This window comes from Pelobates fuscus, chromosome 1 (assembly GCF_036172605.1).
Source record: "Pelobates fuscus isolate aPelFus1 chromosome 1, aPelFus1.pri, whole genome shotgun sequence".
NCBI classification, from domain to species: Eukaryota; Metazoa; Chordata; class Amphibia; order Anura; family Pelobatidae; genus Pelobates; species Pelobates fuscus.
Window position 1 is genome coordinate 82,262,761 of NC_086317.1, and position 19,576 is coordinate 82,282,336.

The 19,576-nt window shown below is 41.9% G+C and overlaps 1 protein-coding gene across 1 annotated transcript in view; it reads left to right on the forward strand.

Moving 5' to 3' along the window:
* SERPINF1 (serpin family F member 1) overlaps positions 1-19,576 on the forward strand; it is a 78,963-nt gene that overhangs the window by 51,916 nt on the left and 7,471 nt on the right. The window contains exon 7 of the mRNA XM_063449934.1: positions 13,362-13,572. Coding sequence (XP_063306004.1) covers positions 13,362-13,572 — 211 coding nt within the window. The remainder of the gene's footprint in view (positions 1-13,361; positions 13,573-19,576) is intronic.

The following is a 19,576-nucleotide window of genomic DNA, read 5'->3' on the forward strand; positions in this document are numbered from 1 at the left end:
TATTATCAAAGGGGGAGATTTAACAATAAATGAGACAATTACAAAAACTTACAGGAACAATAGGTTGAAGAGGGCCCTGCTCAAACAAGCTTACAGTCTATAGGAGGTGGGGCGTAAAACACAACAGGACAGGAGGTAGCAATCAAACATAGTGGAGTGAAGCAGAGTGGGAGAAGTGAATAGAGTGCTGCCCTTTAAGAGAGAGCAAGGGACAGGTATGTGAAGTAGAGGTTACTCTGGGAGGCCATAAGCTTTCCAAAAGAGATGGGTTTTGAGGCATTTTTAAAAAGATTGAAGACTAGGGGAGAGCTTGATGGTTGTAGGCAGGCTATTCCAGAAGAAAGGAGCCACCCGCGAGAAGTCCTGCAAGTGTGAGTTGGCTGTACGGGTGCGAGCAGCGGACAACAGAAGGGGTCATGGGTAGAATGGAGAGACCGAGAAGGGGAATACCTGCGGATCAGTGAAAAGATATAGGAAGGGCTAGAATTGGTCAGTGCTTTATAGGTGCGGAATAGTACTTTGAATTGACTCCTATAGGATACAGAAAGCCAATGTAACTGACAGAGGGGATAGGTGTGAGAGGTGCAACAGGAGAGGAAAATCAGTCTAGCTGCAGCATTCATTACAGACTGTAGCGGGGCAATACGACTTGTGGGGAGACCTATTAGGAGAGAGTTACAATAATCGATGCAAGAGATTACTAAAGCATTGACAAGCTCCTTAGTAGCATCTTGCGTAAGAAAGGGAAAGATGCAGGCTATGTTATTAAGGTGGAATCTGCAGGATTTGGTAACAGACTGGATGTGAGGCCAGAAACATTTATAACGCCAAGATAGTGTGCTTGCAAGGATGGACTGATGTGGGTACCACTAACTTGAAGGGAGAGCGAAAGAGGAGGATCAGAATTAGGAGGAGGGACGACAAGGAGTTCAGTTTTAGAGAGATTGAGTTTCAAAAATCGGGAGGACATCCAGTCAGAGATTGAAGAAAGGCAAGCAGTGACACATTGCAGGACGGCAGGGGAGAGGTCCGGGGAGGAGAAGTATATCTGAGTGTCATCAGCGTTAAGGTGGTATTGGAATCCAAATGAGGTAATAAGTTTGCCAAGAGAGGCAGTATAAAGAGAAAATAGAAGGGGACCAAGTACAGAGCCTTGGGGGACTCCAACAGAGACAGGACGAAGGGAGGAGGTATCATTAGAAAAGGAGACACTGAATGAGCATTGGGAGAGATAGGAGGAAAACCAAGATAGGACATTGTCAAAGAGACCGAGTGATTGAAGAGTTTGGAGAAGTAGAACATGGTCAACAGTGTCAAAGGCAGCAGAGAGGTCAAGAAGAATTAGTATGGAGGTGTGCCCTTTTTATTTAGCTATGATTAGGTCGTTAGTGACTTTAATAAGAGCAGTGTCAGTAGAGTGTAGGGGTTGGAAGCCAGACTGAAGAGGGTCAAGGAGAGAGTTGGAATTGAGGAAACAAGTCAGACGAGTAAAGACAAGTCTTTCCAGAAGCTTTGAGGAAAAAGGTTATGGGATGATAGTTAAGGGGAGGATGGGTCAAGTGATGGTTTTTTTAAGAGGGGTACTACAGTAGCATGTTTGAGGGCAGCAGAGACAACACCAGAAGAGAGAGAGCATTTGAAGATGTGTGTTAAGGAAGGCACAAGACAAGATGAGAGAGATCTGATAAGGTGAGACAGGACAGGATCAAGCGGGCAAGTGGTGGGGAGAGAGGAAATGAGATTTAAAGATATAAGGATAGGTCATAAATGGTGGACATAAATTAACGATTAGCACAATACTAACAAAATAAACAATTAACAAAAAAAGAGATGAGCATGGAAGGTACAAAGTTAACAATAAAGCAGTAATATTGCAGGGAAGAGAAGTAAAAAGAGAAACTAAGAAATATAAGAATAAAATAAAATAAGTGGTGCAGGAAAGTTTTTGATGGGAGCTGAAACGCTGACTCTTGAAATTTAACTGAATAAAGAAGAATTTGTTGGAATTCCCAGATTGCTGGTATCTTATTGCAGTATATTTATTGTGTTACTGAGCACTGGGTAATAAATCAAATATTTAAGTTGGAGCGCAAAGCCACTGGAAACTGACTACAGTATATATATATATATATATATATATATATATATATATATATATATATATATATATATGTATTTATTATATTATGTATTCAGAATTTCTTATCTCCTGCTCTGTTAATAGCTTGCTTGACCCTGCCTCAGCCTCCTGTGTGTGATTAAAGTTCAATTTAGAGAGCAGGAGATACAAACTTACACACACACTTATTCTTAGTGTGTATTTTGATATTATATATTAATATCAAAATACACTTAGAATGAAATAATAATAATAATATTAATAAATAAATATACAGGTAGAAATAAAATTATTATATTATATATATTTATATATATATATATATATATATATATATAAAATCTATTTCTACCTGTATATTTATGTATTATTTTTACATAATTACGTGATTTTATTAATAATTTTAGCAAATATTGAGGGACCAGTCCAGAGAATTTAATTTGCAAGCCCTATATTTGACCCTGTAACTTTCCAAACCTCCATAAAACCTGTGAGGATATTGTCGTACTTGAAAGACATCACTGAACACAAATATGAGTGTTTTAGAGCAGTAAATCGTATAATGCTGATATCATCAGTGAAAGTGCAGTTATTGTGTGAAAAATGCAAAAAAAACCAAAACAAATATGAACATTCATTTTGGCAAGGGTTTGTGACCAAGTGGCTACTAAAAAAGATTGAACATACCCAATTTTGAATACGTTAGGTTGTCTACTTTTCAAATGGTATGCCATTATGGGAGTGATTCTGATTCCTGGACTGCCATACAGTCTCAAAGGCAACATAGGTTCAGCAAACGAATCTGGCAATTACAAACCATGCGTTTTCATAAATATGGCAAAATTATATGTGTCCCTGAAAACACGGTGGATATTGTAACCCTGATTATAAGCACAACAAGCATTGTAACAAATAAATCGAAGTAAAGAATTCCTGCCATCCACAGATCCTTTGACACACTGTCTATTCAGTCTTTTGTTATTGTTAGTGCTAACAAAGAGCCCAAACCGTCCACAGCCTAGTACAAAGGTCTAGAGCTATTTCTTTTTATTCCGATATTGCTGCTGACATGCCTTCTCTTTAAGTATGTGTACTTCACATATTCACGGCCGGCATCCACTTGAGTCTTGAGATAAAGACTGGCTTTACATAAAGTCTCGGCAAAACGAAAAATATACCCTTTCAAGAAATACCGCAAATGATATGTTATATTTTATACCTTTGCACTACATGCCAGAAGCATTTACAGGAAAGGTTGCTTTAACGGAACTTCTAGTAGCTCCAATTTCACATCTGAAAATAAAATAAATGGTAGATTTAAAGATGCACTTGGTATTTGCAGAAATAAAGCAGAACAGAATTAATGATTTTCGATAGACGCCATACTTTTCTGCCGAAACAGAATAAAAAACATCACATGCACTTCACGCTATTTATAGTGAAGTTGTATTGAATTACGTTCTGTTTTTTACGTTTTCTTTAAGGTGTTTTCGTGAATGATTACGCCCTCCTATAATTCACTATAATCCTCTTTTTATTCTCTTATAGAACAAAGTGCTTTGCCTTGGGAACATTGAATCGTACAATTTAGTTCTGTTTTTATAGATATTGTCTTCTAATATTCTTTTTGTTTACTTTAACAAGATCAGACAAGACACAGTTTTGTACCCGTACGAACCCTGACCTCAGATCTACACAATCCTTTTTTTTTTATTACTTACACACAACAGAGCTTTTTTTTTATTTTAAATGTGTATTTTTAAATATAAATCCTTGCCACAAATTGCCATCCCTATATTATTTTTATAGTACAGCTTTCTGTGCCCTCTGCAATAAAATTGTCACTTTTCATATTCCGCTTTTAGATTTTATGGTTAGAACATGGCTTTTTGAATAGAGTAAATGTACTTGGAATCCCAGTGTCACTTTATCGCTTTTAGAATGTGTCACTTGATATTTTTTTTCTGCCAGTGTTGCATTAACTGATTAACACAGCGGTAAATTGTGAACTGACAACTTCTACATCAGCAATTCCAGTGTATTTCCTCAGTGAATTCTAGCAGACTGAATAGGGGAACATTTTCTTTACTAAAAGCACATTTACTGTACAATACGTGCTTGTATATTATTGGCTATTACCAAATAAACTGTCTCTGCTGTTGAAACACTTATGAAATGTACCGAACATATAATTGAATGGGGATTTGTGTGAAATGTTAGGGATGATTTGTAAACATTATTAGGTTTGGTTCATTGGTTTTGATTCTATCTTCTTGTGTTGATATATACACAATTTTTATTTGGAAGCTTGTAAGTGCTATCATGGATGAGTTGGAATGAGAACCCAATCTACAGGCAATGATTTGACAGGTACGCAGTGAGGAATCTCCCAAGCTTGAGGCAACTTGGTTCTCCAATTATCACATCACAATAATAGCGATCTTAATGGTAATTAGGTGATCTTAATCCATAGTTTAGTCCAGGGATAGGCAACCTTCGGCTCTTCAGATGTTTTGGACTACACCTCCCATGATGCTTTGCCAGCATTATGTGTGTAAGAGCATTATGGGGGATGTAGTCCACAACATCTGGAGAGCCGAAGGTTGCCTATCCCTGGTTTAGTCAAATCAGTCCAAGTCTCCAATTCAGCATGAGAATGGTAGCCTACAATCAACATGCAGCTGTTTTTCCTGGACTACAAGTTTAATTCGTCTGGAAGGATTATTTACCAGGAAGTATGTATCTCAGTTTATTATAACCATGGTCATATGACTATATGCTCTGAATCTTTGTCTTCCGTTTTTCATATTCTGTGATTGATCACAGAGACTTTCATTCCAAGCTCTGAATTCCCAGTTGTGGTACCTTCTCAGGAAAAAAAGAGTGACCCAAACAAAAAACAAAACTCCCTAAGGTTTGTGCGCTGTGTGCATAGCTCTGTCGTAAGATTGATAGCGCAGAAGGTGCACCTTATCTGTATGTATGCCCTTTAAAAAAACTGGAATATTCTTTATCAGCAATACTACTGCTACTAATAACTGGAGGAGCTACAATCTGACACCTCAGGAAGGAGACCTTAACTCTCTCTCATTTTAGTTGTATGCACTTCTTGTATGTTTCACTTTTGTTATTTTTTTGGAAATGTGACAAGACCGGGAGAAGGGTTTGTATATATATATATATATATATATATATATATATATATATATATATATATATATATATATATATATATATATATATTTATAGTCGAAATCTATCATTATTTCAATGCCAACCATGTGTTTTAGCTCTCACCTCTAAACTCACGGTTTAACTGTGAATCTTGACAGACTTCAATTATCAATCAAGTTACACAGCAGGTGAAGACAATTCATATTTGATTGAAAATGGAAGAGAAGCAAATGATTTAAAGTAGTATTTTTTATTTTACAGAAACACGAAGCTCTGATTTACCAAAAGTCAGAGCCCGTACTACAAGAATTTCTTAAGGGGACACTATAGTCACCAAAACAACTTTAGCTTAATGTAGCAGACTTGGTGTATAGATCATGTCCCTACCTTCTCACTCAATTCTTTGCCATTTAGTAGTTAAATCACTTTGTTGATTTATGCAGCCCTATTCACACCTCCCTGCATGTGACTTGCACAGCCTTCCTAAACACTTCCTGTAAAGAGTCATCTAATGCTTACACTTGCTTTATCACTAATTCTGTTTAATTCAGAATTCATCTCCTGCTCTATTAACAGCTTGCTATACCCTGCCTGTGATTGAAAATGAAACCATCACAGCCAGGGAAGGTGTGACTATGGCTGCATTATCAGAAACAAAAGTGATTTAACTCCTAAATGGCAGAGAATTGAGCAGTGAGACTGCAGGGGCATGTTCTATACACCAAAACTGCTTCATTAAGCTAAAGTTGTTTTGGTGACTATAGTGTCCATTTAAATAATTTTATTACACTAAAACACAAAACAATATCCACTTAAAAGCAAGAAGAGTGTGAATATGTTTGATTCATACAAAGTCATACACAGTAACTGGCGAGATAAAAAATATTAGGTAGTATGAGCACTGACATACACTCCCATTGAAACCTGCTGTAAATATAATACTTAATGATAAAGACATTCTGATAATTATAATGGGAATTTAAGACAGGAGTTTTATTTGTAATAATTTCATAAAATAATGTAATGTCTTGCTGTAGAGGGAGAATAGCATTTATAGTCAACAACAATTTATTACTTTTAGCAAGATGACAGGATAGCAATATATTTAAATTACATTTTCAGGGTAACTGGCTTAAGTTTGAACTCCCTCTGGGAATAAAAAAACCTTCACATAACAGCTGCTTCACTTGTGTGATGTTGGAAAACACTGCAGCCAGCAACACAGCATTGACTAATGTATTTCTTTGAAGTAGGAAAGTTTTAACAGTGGAATCAAAGACTAAAGAGCACCCCTCGTACACAAATGGACCATGTGGATGGCATGATCTGTTTCTTTTTAGTGATCCAGAGTTTTAAGTGAAATTGACATTCAGCCTAAACACTCTACATACCTGATATTTAAAGGATCACTATAGGGTCAGGAACACAAACATGTATTCCTGACCCTATAGTGTTAACACCCCCATCAGGGCCGGACTGGGAGAAAAATTCGGCCCGGGCATTTTTTTATCCCAGCGGCCCACTAAGAAGGTCAGAGGAAGGTCAGAGGAGGTGTGTTTTGTCATCACTAATGACAAGCACGCCCCCTCTCAAAGTGAGCATGTTGGTTCAATGCTCTTCCAGGGCAGATCATGCGCAGAGCTCTGCTGAAGAGCTCTAGCATGAGAAAAAAAAAAACTGTATTTGTTCTGCACTGTGCAAGCAAATTTAATAACATGCTTGCACTGTGTTTCCTTGCAACTTGTCTCTGGTGTCTCTATAACTGGATACCAGGAGACAAAAATGCCAGGAAAGAGTATTGTGCATGTGTTTGGAGTCTGCTTGTGGTATTGCGTGTGTGTAGAGTGAGCTGACTGTGGTGTGGTATTGTGTAATAAGGTTAGTTTTAGACATGTTGTGCCTGTGGTGTAATGTGATGCATATGTGGCTAGGGGCTGTAGAGAATGTATGTAAAGGGGATGTAGCATGTGTGCAAACAGGCTATAGAGTGTGTTTATAGGTGATGTAGTGTTTGTAGAAAGTGTGTGTTTAGGGGTGTAGTATGTGTTTGCTTACAAGGAATCTAGTGTGTGTGTGTGTGTGTGTGTGTGTGTGTGTGTGTGTGTGTGTATAGGGGATTCAGAGTGTATATGTTAGGAGTGTAGTGTGTGTGTGTGTGTGTGTGTGTGTGTGTGTGTGTATAGGAGTCTAGTGTGTGTTTGAAGGACCCAGAATGTGTAGGAGATCTAGTGAGTGTGTGTTTATAACGGATTCAGAGTGTATATAGGGATCTAGTGTTTATATGTGTGTAGATGATCCAGAGTTGGGTAAGGGATCTAGTGTGTGTCTGGAATGTAATGTGTTTAGGGGTGCAGTATGTGTGAGGGGTGCTGTGTGTGTGTATGTATATATATGTGTGTGTTTGGAACTATTGTGTATGTGTGTGGTGCAGTGTGTTGGGGGGGTTCTGTGTGTATGTGAGGGGTGCAGTATGTGTGCGTGATGGATGCTGTGTGTGAGGGGTGCTGTGTGTGAGGGTGCGGTAAGTGGTATGTGAGGGTGCGGTAAGTGGTGTGTGTGAGAATGCTGTGTGTGATGTGTGTAAGAATGTGGTGTGTGAGAGTGCTGTGTGTGACAGTGCTGTTTGTAATGTGTGTGAGAGTGCTGTGTATGATGGGTGTGAGAGTGCTGAGTGTGATAGTGCGGTGTGTGAGAGTGCTGAGTGTGATGTGTGTAAGAGTACTGTGTACGATGTGTGTGAGAGTGCTGTGTGTGATGGGTTAGAGAGTGCTGTGTGTGAGAGTGCTGTGTATGATGTGTGTGAGAGTGATGTGTGTGAGAATGCTTTGTGTGATGGGTGTGAGAGTGCTGTGTGTGATGGGTTAGAGAGTGCTGTGTGTGAGAGTGCTGTGTGTGAGAGTGCTGTGTGTTATGTGGGTGAGAGTGCTGAGTGAGTGCTGAGTGTGATGGGTGTGAGTGCTGAGTGTGATGGGTGTGAGTGCTGTGTGTGATGGGTGTGAGAGTGCTGTGTGTGATGGGTGTGAGAGTGCCGAGTGTGATAGTGCTGTGTGTGAGAGTGCTGAATGTGCGAGTGCTGAGTGTGATGTGTGTAAGAGTACTGTGTGTGATGTGGGTGAGAGTGCTGAGTGTGATGGGTGTGTGAGTGCTGAGTGTGATGGGTGTGAGAGTGCCGAGTGTGATGGGTGTGAGAGTGCTGAGTGTGATGGGTGTGAGAGTGCTGTGTGTTATGTGGGTGAGAGTGCTGAGTGTAAGAGTGCTGAGTGTGATGGGTGTGAGTGCTGAGTGTGATGGGTGTGAGTGCTGTGTGTGATGGGTGTGAGAGTGCTGTGTATGATGTGGGTGAGAGTGCTGTGTGTGATGGGTGTGAGAGTGCTGTGTATGCTGTGGGTGAGAGTGCTGTGGGTGAGAGTGCTGGGGGTGAGAGTGCTGGGGGTGATGGGTGTGAGAGTGCTGGGTGTGAGAGTGCTGAGTGTGATGGGTGTGAGAGTGCTGAGTGTGATGGGTGTGAGTGATGTATAAATGTTAGAATGTATTTTGTGTGTAGGGGGGGGGGGGGGGGGTAAACAAATAAAATAACAGGCATTATGTCCCCCCCTCCCTTCTTACCTTTAGCCTGGGAGGGGGGGACTGGTTCCTGGGACTGGGAGGCAGAGTGGCAGTGTTCCCTGGTGGTCCTCGTGGTGAGTGAACTCTAGCCTGCGGGCTAGAGCTCACTCTCGCGAGATCCGGTCATTGCCATGGCAACGCTCCGGATCTCGCGAGAGGAACCCGGCGGAGCTGCAAGTTAGAGCTCCGCCGGGTCCTCTCTCCGGGCAGGCTGTCTCCCTCCCTCTCTCCCCGCCGGCGGCCGCATTGGATAGCATGTGGGCCGGTGAGGGAGATCTTTGATCTCCCCACCGGCCCGACATGGAATACAGCGGGGCCGGCGCTCGGATAGTGCCGGCCCTGCATAAACCGGCAGGGGAAGTCCTGGGACCTTCCCCTGCCGGCCTCGGCCCCACGGCCATCGCGGCCCACCGGGCATTTGCCCGGTGTGCCCGATGGCCAGTCCGGGCCTGACCCCCATCTAGCCCCCCTGTGCCCCTCATGCCTCCATAAATACAGCAAAATCTTACTGTATTCTGCATGCTGTTTGCCTAAAAAAAAACCAAAAAACAGTAGTCTGCTGAGATCATCAGAAGTAGTGGCCTGATCCAATCACAATGCTTCCCCATAGGATTGGCTGACACTGACAAGGAGGCAGATCAGGGGCAGAGCCAGCATGATTCAAACACAGCCCTGGCCAATCAGCATCTCCTCATCAATCTCCATGAGGAAAGTTCTGTGTCTGCATGCAGAGGGAGGAGACACTGAATGTTTGGATGCATTTTAGGCAGCCATGACCCAGGAAGGATCTCTAACAGCTATCTGAGGAGTGGCCAGTGAAGCGATCACTAGGCTGTAATGTAAACACTGCATTTTATCTGAAAAGACAGTATTTACAGCAAAAGGCCTGAAGGTAATGATTCTACTAACCAGAACAAATGCAATAAGCTGTAATTGTTCTGGTGACTATAGTGTCCCTTTAAATTCTAAATTTCTCTAAAAGTGTCATGTACATGATACACGAATGGTGGAATATCCGGCAACGATGTGTATGCATCCACTACAATAAGTTATACACTGACTTCTAGTTTTTGGGGAATTAAATCTGAATGGAAAAACTGAAGCAAAAATAAATATCCTATATGTTGTGACTATGGCTGAGCTGGAAATGTTTTACAGCTGATTTTGCCTTTTTATTTTCCATTGGTATTTAATTCACAACACAAAAATGCGTTGGTGAATAACCCTGTGGAAGTATGGTGTATTGTAGTGGATGTATACATAGCTGTGGCTGTTGTTCTGCCATTCACTTTCTATTGTTGGTACACATGTCACAGAGTCTAGTGAATAACTGGTAACTCTGTGCTAATGGTATACATTAAAATAAATTCTCATTGATACATTTGCCAGATAGTTTCATAGCAAAATGTGTGTTATGTACCAATAAGATGCATACAAGACTAGAGATTGTGTTCAATTGTACTTTATTAATTAGTAATGTATTAAATATTTATTTTGTGACTGTAATAACTACAAATATATTTACAAATTAGAGGTCTTTTAGCACATTGGAAAACCTTACATTAAATACAGTGTTACAATCTTCATTAGAATTTTGTTACAATAGAGTAACAAAGGAAGTATCAACAAGCGTAGTCATAGAGACAGCTATAGCAAGCATTCAACATAGAATAGGTGCAGGCTAACGGGTGGACATCAACCAAAGGAATAATGTAACTCAACAACATTGGGTACAGTGGGAAAGTCAGTACTTTTGCAGGTGCAACATTATGAAACAAGTGTGTTCATTTCTTTTCGTACTAACAGAAAATCAAAGACCTAATGACATAAGTGTAGCACAATAATAGGTACTATTGCCTAAATCATTAAGTGTGATCCAGAAGAACTGGGGGGATAAAAAAGGAGAGGAGGGGAAGAGGGATAGAATACCCGTGATCTTTTTTTTTTTGTAAATCTGTTTATTGAGATGATATAATCAACATAAGTGGCTCGCAGGCCAAGCAAAAACGTAATATTTCCAAAACAAGATAAAGCCAGCATAAAATATTCTAGTATCAGAACAGTCTGAGTAAAACAATTTTAGTACAGTTAAACATCACAAAATCAGGTGAACAAAGTATTGACCTAGGTTGACAAATTCCGTGATTACTTCCCTTTATTTGTGGAAGCAGAGAGCAGGAATCAGTATTGAGCGCCTTCATGTAGCATTTGTGTGTGTATGAGTATTTATTCACGGCCTGATATAATTCTGGCTAGACATGGATTACAGTTGGCGCTTGCCTGTGGTGGACAGGGGATGGATATGTCACATAGGTAGTTATTGCCTTAGATAGTCGAGGCTAGTTCGGGGCGTAATATAGTTTCAGGGTAGGGAGACCAGTGAGTCTCGAGTTTAGAGCTATGCGGGGTCGGGTCAGCAAAGGTCGGAAGATAGCGTATGGGCAATGACACCAGCAAATCTTCCACATATGTGGGGTCGTTGGTGGTAGGGTCCCAGATGTAATCCGGGGTACATCCGGGGAGAGATATAATCTGTTCAGTGATGTTGAAGTACCTCCCGTTAGGTAAGGTATGTGAGAGACCTATCTTACAACACCTCCATGACCCGGCACCCCCATCATAAGTGGCCAAATGCCCAGACTAAAGGTAGAAAACTAAGTCCCAATGCAAGTGCTGACCCCTCCCATGCGATACCCATCCAAGGCGGAGCCCAAAACATGTTCACCGATCACCCCCACCTCAACAGCGCTGAGTCACCGAATGGTTCTAAGGGCCTCTGATCACTCCTGTCATGGGCGGTGTTTTCTGTTGCGTGTGCGTGTGTAGGGTTTCTGTCAGTCCATATGTCAAAATGCTAGTGAATTGAATCAGAGGAATACCCGTGATCTTATGACTAAAAACATGTGGTTAGTTTGTAATCACAGAATGCATGAAACTTAAAGGCATGATGTCCATATCCATTCAATACAGATCAAGCCAGATCTACATATGGAAGTGTCATAATAGGTATTGATCGCTACTTTGTAGGTATTTCTGATTTTCCCTAGACGGATGCTATCAGCAGTTCTATACATTGTATTTCCTTGTGTAGCTGTTCTTGAACAGTTGATGGTTCAGTTAAGAGGTATAAACTTGGCATGCTCCAAAGTGCCAAGCTACTGTGCTGAGTCCAGCACAAGTAAATTATGGTAAATAAAAGCAGAGCTACCTTTGCCAAGTTTTGTTATTTCCCCCAGTCGTCACTAGTGACTTCTGTGGAGAAAAAGATAGATATCAGTGTTGTACTATTGTGCACGATTGAGAGTACAGCAATGATGCAGCTCCTGGTAGAATAAAGGCCTGGAGCTGAAGAGGAACCAATATATGGTGATTGCGGCGGTCATGAGGAACAGCTTTAGGTAAGTAAAACATACCTTCCCCTGCACCCCTGACCCACAGCAATGCAAGTGGCAGTGTTACCATCAGGGCTGTTTGCCCAGTAGCTTACAGAACTGCTTTAACATGTCCCTAAGTAAAAATATTGGAACCCTTGCTCTCTGCACCTAGAGGGGTATTAGCTACACTTCACTGACAATGCCCAAAAAAGGACAAAATGAGCATCAGGGGATGCAATTTTTCTTTTGCAAAGGGAATGTTCTTGCATTTCAGATCTGGACCACCCTTTTGTGTAGAATCAGTCTGATAATTGACAGTCCTAGGTTCTCTCTGAAATGGCACATGTAAGCTAAAACATGTTTGAGAAGAGCAAGGTAAAATATTTTTCCTGTTCTTAGATCTTATTTGGTTTTGGTTATAAAATAACAAACAATAGATCGTCCTTGAGTGCGGCAACACTTTGTGGATAGAATCCTTCTACTCTCATTGGGCCTCATGGCCATAAGAAACAGTTCAGGAGCTAAAATAAACAATAGGGGACAACTCTGCCTTGTGCCATTCCTGAGGGTACACTCTAAAGTGTTCTTTTAAATATATGTTCTTTTATAATATATCTTGCATGTGATGTTTTTCCATTATTATTATTGCCAAAGTTGTTTCTCTACATTGATTTTGGATAATTAAAGAACAAACCAGAAACAACAGATAGAATGATCACTTTTGTGACTTTTCTCACACAGTTCATTATAGATGATTGTTTTCAATTACAGCTGACAAGTACAACCCATCCCCAAAACGTAAAATAAGTAATGCACTAAAATACAAATAACCAAGAAAAATGTGAATTAGAGAGGAAAAAAAAATCAGCACATTGAGATTTTCACAGTGTTATGGGGGATTCATTCCCCTTTAGGATCCTGTGCTATGTGTGGAGAAAGTGAACTTCAGGTATATGTGATTTTGTCTGCAGTGTTTAAATGACATCTACACCTATCTGAATGTGAATATGTCACCCACCCAATGTATGGATAACAGGTTCACTTTAAGAACAAACAATATAGTTACATTTTTCTTTCTCGCTTTACAGATTGTACAGCTGCCATTTAGTGGTGGAGTCAGCGTCATGTTCTTCCTGCCCCTCACAGTCACCCAGAACCTCACCCATATTGAGGAAGGTCTTACATCAGAGTTTGTTCATGATATAGATCGGGCACTGCAGCCTGTCACTATTACTATAAGCATTCCTAAGTTAAAGGTGAACTACGAGGCGGAGTTTGGCAGCACACTGCAAGAATCAAGTACGTCTCTTTTCTGGGGTTTTCTACTTACATGATGAGACACAAACACACCTATAATATATGCTTATGGCATTGCTGAATTGGCCAGTCACCTTCACTTTGGGTGGACTCTTCTGTTTTTTGTCAAACCACTTCAACCAAGTTTAACAAAAACGAGGTTAAAAGGATAACTCATATCACTGTAACCATTCTAAAAAGCTGTAATGGTAGTGTTATAGTGCTTGAAGTGTCTCTGTAACAATGATAGAATCCAGTGAGTGCAGCTTTTGGACTAAATTCCCCATGATGCTCTGCTAATTATTTGGCTTGCAGCATAACTCACAGCCGCTGAAATTTTCAAAAGTTAACCATTGATGGTCTAGCTCAGGGGTGCTCAAAAGGTAGATCCTCAGATGTTGTAGAACTACAGTTTCCATGATGCTTTGTCATTCTAAAGCATGCAAAGCATCATGGGAGCTGTAGTTCTACAACATCTGGGGAATCTACCTTAAGGGCACCCCTGGTCTAAATGAACAAGGCCACATCATATTGAGTAACAGGATTCACTAGCCTAGTGATCACAACCCCAAAGGCAAGTCATAGGAGCACATAGTGCCACAGTAACACCAAATATGTTATAATTTACTGGAACAGTGAGATGAACTGCACATTCGTTTAATTGACATGCTTGTAGCAGCAGGGCTTTTCTCACCTTTTGTTTCAGTATGTCTAAGCTTAACATGTCATCAATTATTGGTATGTTTTCTCTGCCTTATTTTGTACAAGGATATTTCTGTTATTTTTAAATAATAATATGCTGGTGAGCTAGATTTTTTTTTTTTTTTTTAAAGGAACTCTATAGTCACCTAAATTACTTTAGCTAAATAAAGCAGTTTTAGTGTATAGATAATTCCCCTGCAATTTCACTGCTCAATTCACTGTCATTTAGGAGTTAAATCACTTTGTTTCTGTTTATGCTGCCCTAGCCACACCTCCCCTGGCTATGATTGACAGAGCCTGCATAAAAAAAAAAAAAAATTGGTTTCACTTTCAAACAGATGTAATTTACCTTAAATAATTGTATCTCAATCTCTTAATTGAACTTTATCCACATACAGGAGGCTCTTGCAGGGTCTAGCAAGCTATTAACATAGCAGGGGATAAGAAAATCTCAATTAAACAGAACTTGCAATAAAGAAAGCCTAAATAGGGCTCTCTTTACAGGAAGTGTTTATGGAAGGCTGTGCAAGTCACATGCAGGGAGGTGTGACTAGGGTTCATAAACAAAGGTATTTAACTCCTAAATGGCAGAGGATTGAGCAGTGAGGCTGCAGGGGCATGTTCTATACACCAAAACTGCTTCATTAAGCTAAAGTTGTTCAGGTGACTATAGTGTCCCTTTAACCCCTTCAGGACGGAGTCAATAGTGCACGTTCTGATCAAAACAAAACGTAAACAAAAACTGGAATTTGCGCTATATGTCTGTTCAACCGTAATTCACCTCTTTCATATTAAATGCACCCACATTTATTATATATCATTTTGTTCAGGAGAAACAGGGCTTTCATTGCATATAAAATATTTATATATGAAACAATTTATTATGAATAAAATAAAATAAAAACTGTGAGAATTATTTTTATTTTTTTTAATTTGTAGTTCCGCCTCACATTTTAGCTGTAAATCTCATAATACTGTTTTACTAGGTTTTACTGCAACAAAATGCACATATTTGTAATCAGCGATGTCTCACGAGTACAACAGTACCCCCCATTAACAGGTTTTATGGTGTTTTGGAAAGTTACAGGGTCAAATATAGAACGTTCCATTTTCAAATTGAAATTTGCCAGATTAGTAATGTTACCTTTGAGACGGTGTGGTAGCCCAGGAATGAGAATTACCCCCATAATGGCATACCATTTGAAAAAGTAGACAACCCAAGGTATTGAACGTGGGGTATGTTTAGTCTTTTTTAGTAGCCACTTAGTCACAAACACTGGCCAAAGTTAGCGTTCATATTTGTTTTTGTGTGAAAAAAGCAAAAAACTAATATTTGGCCAGTGTTTGTGACTAAGTGGCTACTAAAAATGACTGGACATACCCCATTTGCAATACCTTGGGTTGTCTACTTTTGCAAATGGTATGCCATCATGGGGGTAATTCTTATTCCTGGGCTACCATACGGTCTCAAAGGCAACATAACTAATCTGTCAAATTTCAAAGTCAAAAAAATGAAATGCAAGCCTTATATGTGACTCTCTAACTTTCCAAAAAAAACCTGTACATGGGGGGGGGGGTACTGTTATTCTCGGGAGATTTCACTAAACACAAATATTAGTGTTTTAAAACAGTAAAACATATTACAACAATAATATAGTCCATAAAAGTGCCGTTTGTTTGTAAAAAAATTCAAAAACTGTCACTTTTACTTAAAATATCATTGTTGTAATACAATTCCCAGATTTTACTAGTAACATGACGTAAAGTCATGATTTTATTAAAGACACGGAGCCGAGTATTATGCATATCTCTTTCTTTATTTCCTCAGCAGCAAAGATAGAGGAATATAAATATTATCAAAAATGAAAGAAAAAAAACTGTACAGGCATAACAGGTAGCCAATCACATAACAGAGGAAGTAGCTATATAAGTCCTGTGTCTCCCACAATCCCCCTCTTTCTTGCGAAACCGAAGACCAGGTAAGATAAACGATGTCCCACTTGATCCAAACAGGAAACGGGAAACAAAACGATAACTTCAAGCTAAAAAAGATAGAGAAATATGGTAATTTCCAAACTCAAAACTGTAGACTTACCAAACATAAACGTGAGGAATCTACATGAAACAGGATTCTGAAATAGAAAAATATATAAGATTAGAAATCAATATAAAACTGTCAAATCATCTAAGCATGATAAAAACTACATGATACAAAACATGAACTCAATACAGACCCAATTGACAACATACTTGTATAGCATCGAAGCATCTCTAATCCCAAATCCACACCGGGAGGGTGGGAGGGAATAATACTCGCCTCCGTGTCTTTAATAAAATCATGACTTTACGTCATGTTACTAGTAAAATCTGGGAATTTTATTAAAGACACGGAGGCTCCTATTATGCAAGTTCAAAGCTGTGCTATCACTTGAGATGCGACGTGTTCAATTGGTCTGAAATAGAAGTCTCTGAAGGTCGACTCTCGGGACCAGTCCGCTGCGCGCATGATGTCCTCCAGGCGGCAACCAACAGTGGATGCCTTCGAAGCCATAGCACCCCGTACAGAATGAGGCGTAAAGACAGACGTGTCTATACCCGCTAGGGATAAAAGCCAACGAATCCAACGCGCTAGCGTCGGAGTCGATACTGGGCGATGAGGAGCCTTAAACGAAATGAATAGGGGATGGCGTTCAGGTGAACGCAACGTACGTGTAGCCTCTAGATAGGCCTTCAAACAATCCACCGGACAGAGTGCCGGACATAACGGGAATCTAGGATATACGAAGGATTTGGACGCCGACTTAGTTCTCCTAGATATGGTGAAAGTAACGCCATCCGGCGTAAACACAAAGGCACCCCAATCAAGAGCCCTAACATCGGAGACTCTCTTACAAGAGACCAGGCAAAACAGCATAACCATCTTGGAGGATAGTTGTTTAAGAGTCAAGTCCTGGTTAGGGTACCACTCCGACAGGAACCGCAACATACTGTTGACGTCCCAAAATGTCGAAAACCGCGACCTAGGCGGACGGACGAAGCGAATACCCTTGAGAAGACGGCATACAAAAGGATGTTTGCCGACGGGTAAACCTTCCAAACCACCATGACCGGCCGATAGAAAAACATTGATAGTCCTGTCCTTGCCTGAGTCGAACAGGGCTGTGAGAAACCCCAGGATCAAATGGAGAGGGGCAGATACGGGATCCACTGCCCGTTCCACGCACCAATCAGACCAAGACTTCCATGCAGCTCGGTAAGCTGATCGCGTGCCCGGAGCCCAGGCGTTATCGAGGAGCAAGAGAGTTGACTGCGGAACGTCAGGGACAAGCCAGCGTCCCCTGAAAGGAACCATGCTACTAGGGGCAACTGGTGCTGGAGCACCAATTCGTGCGAGTTCCCATCCGGATCCAGAAGGAGGTTCTGAAAGTCCGGCAACAGACGAGGGAAGTCTATGGACAACTCCATCAAACGAGGGAACCACGGACGGGATCTCCACAGAGGGGTGATCAGAGCCAGACAACAGTCGTGACGAACCAGCTTCGAGATCGTACGAGCGATCATGTTGAATGGGGGAAAAGCATACAGGTGGCCTGGAGGCCATTCTTGGAGAAAGGCATCCGTCGCCACTGCCGCCGGGTCCGGTCTCCAGCTGTAGAACTTCGGCAACTGAGTGTTCAGTCGAGATGCGAACAGGTCCATCTCGAACCGACCCCACAGCCTGGTTAAGCCTTGGAAGACCGAGGCGTGCAAACGCCAGTCTCCCGAGTCTCTCAAATGTCTGGAGTTCCAATCCGCACCTGAATTGTCCAGACCCGGAATATGTTCCGCCGTCACCGAAACGTTGTTTAGAAGGCAGAATTGCCAAAAGTCCTTCGCCAGGAGAGCCAACATCTTGGACTTGGTGCCGCCCAGGTGATTTATGTATCGGACCGCCGATACGTTGTCCAACTTGAGGAGAACACAACAGTTCGCCCTTCCAGGGGTAAGGCTGCGAATCGCAAAGGCCCCCGCCAGAAGTTCTAGGCAGTTGATGTGTAACGACTTCTCTGCGTCGGACCATCTGCCCCCCGTGGAAATGTCGCCACAACGAGCCCCCCAGCCGTGCAAGCTGGCATCTGATTCTATGATCACGTCCGGAACGGAACCGAAAATTGCTTTTCCGTTCCAGGCTTCCATGTGTGCCAACCACCATACCAGCTCGTCTCTGGATTCCTCGTCCAGACAAATTCGGGATTCGTACGATCGACCCGAACGTAGGTGTGACCCCTTGAGCCGCTGGAGAGCCCGGTAATGTAAGGGGCCTGGGAATATCGCCTGAATGGAGGAGGCCAGCAGGCCGATGATCCTCGCCAACTGCCGGACTGACAAGTCCGAAGCACGAAGAGCTCGACGGAGCTCCTTCTGGATGGCTTTTATCTTGGATTCTGGCAAGTACAGGAACTGCCGTACGGAATCCACCTGGAACCCCAAAAACTCCATAGACTGGGCGGGTTTCAGGACCGACTTGTCCCAGTTGACCAGAAAACCTAGGTTCTGTAAGAGGTTGATCGTCCAGTCTAAATGCAACTTCAGGCATTCCAACGACTGGGACATGATTAGGATGTCGTCCAGGTAAATAATCAGTCGAACCCCTCGGGTACGGAGGAACGACACCACCGGCTTCATAACCTTGGTGAAACACCAAGGGGCCGAGGAGAGACCGAACGGAAGGCATGTAAAACGCCAACGCCGTCCGTGCCAGGTGAAGTGCAAGTAGTCCCTGGACTCCATCGCTATTGGAACCGTGAAGTACGCATCCTTCAGGTCCAATTTGGCCATCCAATCCGACTGTCTCAGAAGGTCTCTGAGACAATGAATGCCTTCCATCTGGAAATGCTGGTAGCGTAGGAAGGCGTTGAGAGGGCGAAGGTTTATCACTGGGCGGACACCGCCCCCTTTCTTGGGTACAAGGAAGAGATTGCTCGTAAAGCCTGGAGTGGCGAACGTCAATTCCTCGATGGCGCCCTTCGAGAACATCTCCGCGACTTCCGCGGAGATCATCGCGTCCTGCTCCCGTGGGAGGGACAATTCCCTGGGGGTATACGTTTGAACAGGCAGGGAGACAAAATCTAGTTGGTAACCCTTTACGCATTGCAGAACCCAAGCATCTGAGGTTATAACTGCCCACCTTGGGTAGAATAAGGCTAGCCTCCCCGCCACCCGAACCTGATCGAGAAGGGAAGAAGGGGTACTCACCATAAGGGCGTCTGCCCGAAGACCCACCACGGGGGTATCTAGAGCCCCACGATCTTCCTCTAGCCGGGAA